The sequence below is a fragment of the Cyprinodon variegatus genome, unplaced genomic scaffold (genome assembly GCF_000732505.1).
Source record: "Cyprinodon variegatus isolate N-32 unplaced genomic scaffold, C_variegatus-1.0 Scaffold119, whole genome shotgun sequence".
Lineage (NCBI taxonomy): Eukaryota > Metazoa > Chordata > Actinopteri > Cyprinodontiformes > Cyprinodontidae > Cyprinodon > Cyprinodon variegatus.
In genome coordinates, this window is record NW_015150572.1 from 515,412 (window position 1) to 521,469 (window position 6,058).

The following is a 6,058-nucleotide window of genomic DNA, read 5'->3' on the forward strand; positions in this document are numbered from 1 at the left end:
CAAATAAGCAGGAAAGAAGCACTCAAGATGACTTCAACCCAAACAGCTGCAAATATAGCCAATAGATTGACTGAAGACATTAACAAATGGGGGCTAACCAGCAAACACCCTGTAGTTGTTACAGACAATGCAGCAAATATGGTGTGTACCTTGAAGATAATGCAGCTCATTAATGTCTGCTGTGTCATTTCTGCTTGGTCGTGTGAGGATTCACTTCTTCACTTTTCACAAACTCGTTTGCACTTATGAGACAGTTTTGTTCACATCTCATGTTTAAACTGTCTGATTTACAAGTTTGCACTTTGTTTTATGTGACAGGAAAAAACAAAATACATGCGTATTTTGAAACCCAGTTGAACCACTTTCATTATTGTAAAAACAGATCAAATCGAAATTAATTGATTTAGAACTGTATGAATCAAAATCGAATTGATTCAGGACTTTGGCGAAAATACCCAGACCTATTGCTAAGTAAGTATAACTTCTTGAAATATGTTTATACAGTGTGAAAATTATATAACTGGTTGTGAAGCCTAATATAATTACCTGGGTTTTATACCTCACCCTGTTGCAGAGCCTACTTTCAACACTTAAAAAAAAAAAGAATCTATGCTGAAATTAGTTAGTTAATTAGTATACGATCTGATTAACTTTTGCTTCTCTTTCTGTTATGATTGAAGGAAAAAAACCTTGAGCTTTCACATTTTATCTTTAATTTTCAACACGTTGCATTGGAACTTTTGGAATAGTTGAATTTTAGATGCACGGTTATTTAACTTTGCGCTGCAAGCTTGATTGTCGCGTGATCTGAGTTTTCAGTCTCACAACAAATCCATCTTGAAAGAGACCCGCTAACACGCCCGTCTCCTAACAACAAGTCAAACCAATGACATACCAGCAGTGTTTTTTGGGGGCGGGACAAATAAGAATGACTGCAGTATTTATCGCCCTTCTCTGTTCACTTTTCTTTTTGTGTGTTTTATAGCAAAATTGAAAAATACTAAATAAAAAAAATTTAAAAAAGAATGACAGTCAGAAGGGCCTTGCTGAGGCATAACAAACATTTTTCAATTCTCGTTTAAAAAAAGTAGCAAAGAGAAGAAAGATGTCTGTGCTTTTCTTCTGACAGGATTTGTTTGATTTGTCAGCTTATGAAATGTTGCGATTTGCTGCTACGTTTGGCTGAAAGCGTATTATGGAAGGCAGATACTAGCTGGAAATTATTGTACTAAAGGTCCCTGCTTTTCACGAACTGACTAAACGGCAGCCACCCCATGTTGATAACATAGAACTCAACTCAGTTCAACACATATCAATCTGGCTTCTGCCAGGTTAACAATTATTAGCACATAGTGAAACAACTTGTTTTGTTTTTTTTAGTATAATAATGGACTAACTAGAAAATGATGAAACAGATCTTATAATAACTGTATGAAATAATAACTTCTTTATTTTTACATTATTAAAGTAATGCTTTAATTCAGGAGATATGATCTATTTCCCAGCATAACACAGTTTGCAGTTAGGATTTCTCGAAACGCTGCCTGAACATCACACAGAGAGCTTTTTACGAAACGTTCCAATGTTATTTTTAATCACTGCACTTAAACAACTGGCTAAGGGATTGCATTGGCAATCTTGGGGATTATGTCTTTAGAGATTTTAAAATGCAAATGCAGGTGATAACCATGTAAACGCTAATGTCCTCCTAGGGATCATTATGTGAAATACAGGAGTTATTTTAGTGGGAGCAAAATCCTTACCTGTGGTGTTCCTCAGGGCTGTATTTTAGAACCAGCTTTGTTTTGATCATCCAAGTTGCGATTTAGGAAATAATGTTGGAAAAAAAAAATCAATATGGCTACGTTCACACAGCAACCTGAAGTGACCCAAATCCATTTTTTTCCCCTTGCACGTATGCGCCCTGTATCTGAAGTTTTCATGGCAGTCTGAACAACACAGGTACGATTTTTTTTTCCCAATGCGACCCAGGCCACTTGGCTATGTGGTCCTGAATCCGATATGAATCTGATCTTTTGAAATGCGACTTGTGTGAACTGTCAAGTTGCATTCATCCGACCTGTACGCCATTAATACTCAACAAAGGTCAGTATTCTGCGTCTTGCTGTGCAGAATCAGTAAAAAAACAACAACCACAGCCGACAATAATATAAAGAGCAGTCTTTTTTTTAACCATCTTGAAAAGATTGAGTTGTTCAGGTTGGCGGGAAAAATCGCAAGATGAGCTCCAGCGCTACCATCAATGTTTACTTCCGTAAACACAGTGCATGCTTGTTTGTGACGTCATTGCGTCCTCTACTGCGCATGCGGGACACTTAAGTTGTATGAATGCATTAAACACTGGAGATCTGAGCAAGTCGCATATATTTGGAAATGTGAACGACCATAAAAAAAAAAACAGATTTCATAGAAAATATATATATATATATATTTTGGGATTGAGCATCAAAGCCTGCAGTATGAACGTAGCCTTAGTCAGCCTTTTTTAATTTTATTTTTTTTAAAGCAGTTCTCCAAAGCTTTTAGTTAGCTGTCAAAATAAAATTAAGCTTTTATCAATTAGTGAATTTTAATGAAAACTAAACTTCTCTTATTTGTTTAAAGCCTTTTGGTTTCAGCCTTTTTTTTGGCTGCTTTACTCATCCAAACTATCATTCTTTAGTTGGACCTATGTTAGCCTTAGACAAACTTTGTCATTTATAGTAGTTCTTTGTTTTGTATTAACTTAAGTCTAACTTTGTTGTGTAATTGTGATGGATCAGACCCTGACATGGCCGTTTTATTTTCTGACGTTCCTCAGGGTATGTTTGAAGAAGGCATGCGCACTGCAGAGGGATGCTACCGGACGGTGTGGGAGAGACTCGGCATGGCCTTTCAGACTCCTGAAGCCTACTGCGAGAAGAACATCTACCGCTCTCTGGCCTACATGAGGCCTCTTAGTGTTTGGGCCATGCAGCTCGCTTATAACACGACCCCGAGGGAAAACACCAGTCTGCCTAAAGCCGAAAACACTGATTGAGCCGAAACTTGAGTCATCACCTGGGGTGAAAAAATTAAAAATAAAAACAAATTCTGAAAATTATTCCCTTTACATTACTTTGTTGTTCTTCATATAGTACATTATCTGAATCACTGTTATTAGTATACAATCATGTTTTCAAAGGTTTCTCAAGGCACTGCAAACTGTCTTGCACTTTTTGTGGTTGGGCATTTTCAAAATGAAGTCTGCACCTAATGCAGGTTAAGAATGCCATGTTTTATTTTTGTAACAATGCACATTCTTAACATTGTATAAATATGCAAGCACTACATTTGCTAACATGCCAATGGTATTTGCACATTTGCAGCAAGTCTGTATGCAATGTCAATTTTTGTTCTTATTCTAGTTAAAACAAAGTACTGTGTTCAGCATTAGAATGTGTGCTAAGGAGTCATATTTAAATGTTTAAAAAATGTTTTTTTTCATTATTTTATTTTAAATGTTGCAGCAACATTTAATAAAAACTCATGACAATCGTTGGAATAAAGGATTGAAATTCAACAAAAAGTTTTGTTGCTTTTTTAAGATATGGATTTTTGAGATACTGTATGTCTGGAAATGAGCCAAAATAAGGCAGTTTGAGCAGCAAACATTGCAGATAATAATTATTTCTTAAGCTGTGAGAGTACATGTGATTTACTGAAAACATCTGGTAAAGCCCTGCAGTTTTTAGTGTGCAAATGTACCGAACAACCTGTCACAGCATTGATTTATCCCTGAACTCAGAATGTCTGTATGAAACTAGGTGAGCAATGCAACGTTCTGTGGCCGCTTTAAACGGTGACACGAAAACAAGACCCAGAGGACTGCTTTCCATCTCTAAACTCTGTTTAAGGACATTGCACTCTGACGACAAAGAGGCACATTATATTTCCCCTGACTGCACCAATCTATGAGAGATTTATAGACGGGGATGCCCAACAGAGTCAGGTGTAGCATTGTCAGCCTCCAGTCAGCCACACACACCTCCAGCAGCCATTGGCAACAAGAAGAGGGTCCCATGCAGGACTATTTACTATTTTAGTTAGCTGTATGTAAAGCACGTAGGTGTACTTCAGTGAGTTTAAATTAGCGTTTTAAATAAATAGTTATCTATATATATTAAAATAAATCACTTTTATTCAAAGAAAAATTTGGAATCAAATGATAGAAAACAATATTTAGAGGCATAACTAAAAATTTCACAGTGCAATTTGCTGTAAAAGTTATTGATCATAAGAAAAAAAAACGCCTTTAGGTAAAGTGAATGGGTTTTGGTCTCAAAGGTACCTTGTATTAATATAAATTATACCACTTTTCTTTAAAAAAAAAAAAAATTTAAAAAGCATGCCGTCCCTGGGTGGGCTCGAACCACCAACCTTTCGGTTAACAGCCGAACGCGCTAACCGATTGCGCCACAGAGACTTGAATGCATCACGAGAAAGCCACTGAACTTAGCTTTCGCTGCACATATCCACTCGATCTATCCCTGCTTTGATTGTTTATCTATTTCAGCTATAGCTTAACAATTTCTGCTCTTTGGCACATATAAAATTCAAAGCACTTCCCGCGATGGAATACCGTATCTTTCGCCCATGTGGTGTAAGCGGTGAATTAAAGAGGTGCACTTCAACTGTTTTATTTATCTCGCGGTGGACGGTGGTGCGATTTTGTTTTGTTCAACAATCTACACAAAGCAACTTCAATGGCAGTTAAAACCACTTGCAAAACCACTCAAACATATCTCCTACTGTGCTGTTCTCTGGCATAGCTAGCTAGTGATGGGAGTCCCGGGGTGAACTAATTTGACTCCATGCTAGATTCGCTCGATGCCGGTCTCAATGTCGACATCTGCTGGACAGCTTTGAGAACTACATTTGAGCGAGGGTTCTGCTGCCTATTACCATCTATCGCGCGTTAGAGGCGGGATACACCCTTGATTAGTCCCTTGTAGTAACATACATTATGTAATGTTTTCATGAAAAAAAGTATAAAAACAAAAACGTTGTCGTCCCTGGGTGGGCTCGAACCACCAACCTTTCGGTTAACAGCCGAACGCGCTAACCGATTGCGCCACAGAGACCTTGAATGCCTCACAACAACACCTGCAAAATTATTCTGCGTTTTACACGTCATGACATCGCTTCTTTTTTTTGTAATCTGAACTGATTTATTTCAACTCGAACTAAACTGCTTCTGCTCTCCAAAACCCTAAAATATGGCTGAAAACAATCAACTGCTCCTTTGGAATGCTGTGTCCTTCGTCCCATGCGTAAACAGTGAACTCCACGGTTTGTTTCGTTCCGACTTGCCTTGATTCTTTAGTTGGCTGACATTTTGCCACCGCAACAAACGATTTAAAGTTACAAAGAGAGGTGGATAATCCAAGCTACCTAATTTTCCTTCACTATGGTCTTCAAGCCAACCTCCACTTTTGGAATCTACAGTCAATCCAGCCCCCAAACTTTTTTTTTTTTTTTTTTTATGTCGCGCGTATACTAAGAATTACGCCTGGGGAATATGTTTCAAAATAAGAGCAATAATGTTGAATATATCTATACCATTTTTCATTTTCTTTTGTCGCATAATTGAAATAAGTTAATTAATGATTTCTTTATGCTATATATCTTAATCCTTTAATATCAGCTCCAAAGCAAATATGCACCTCATTCACTCTTATTAGACTCATTAAATTCTTTAATAAATGTGTTTTCACATGTCTACTTTTACCTAAAGATGGCAGATGAAGCCCTCCAAGTGATTCATCAAACCCTCACTAAATCACATGGAGTTTCAAAAACAAAGCCCATCAAAAGCAGCAAATTCTATTTATTTATAATAAATATTATTTATTATTTATTTATTTTGAAACATTCTCAGACGTTACTACCGTAATTCTTAGTATAGGGGCGACCTACAAAACCGCATGCGGGCTGGCTTGACTGTCAATTCCGAAGTGAAGGCAAGCTTGCTGGCATCGGAAAGGTTGGTGGTTCGACGCCCACCCGGGACGCTCAG

At 37.4% G+C, this 6,058-nt stretch overlaps 1 protein-coding gene and 2 non-coding genes across 3 annotated transcripts in view; 1 reads left to right on the forward strand and 2 right to left on the reverse strand.

Moving 5' to 3' along the window:
- gba2 (glucosidase, beta (bile acid) 2) overlaps positions 1-3,413 on the forward strand; it is a 32,604-nt gene extending 29,191 nt beyond the window's left edge. The window contains exon 17 of the mRNA XM_015375447.1: positions 2,822-3,413. Within this exon, the coding sequence (XP_015230933.1) occupies positions 2,822-3,040 (219 nt within the window). The 3' untranslated portion in view covers positions 3,041-3,413. The remainder of the gene's footprint in view (positions 1-2,821) is intronic.
- A 978-nt stretch (positions 3,414-4,391) lies between these two features.
- trnan-guu lies at positions 4,392-4,465 on the reverse strand. The gene has a single exon. It is a non-coding gene; the product is annotated as a tRNA-Asn (tRNA).
- Positions 4,466-5,049: 584 nt separating this feature from the next.
- Positions 5,050-5,123, reverse strand: trnan-guu. Its single transcript has one exon. It is a non-coding gene; the product is annotated as a tRNA-Asn (tRNA).
- Positions 5,124-6,058: the final 935 nt, after the last annotated feature.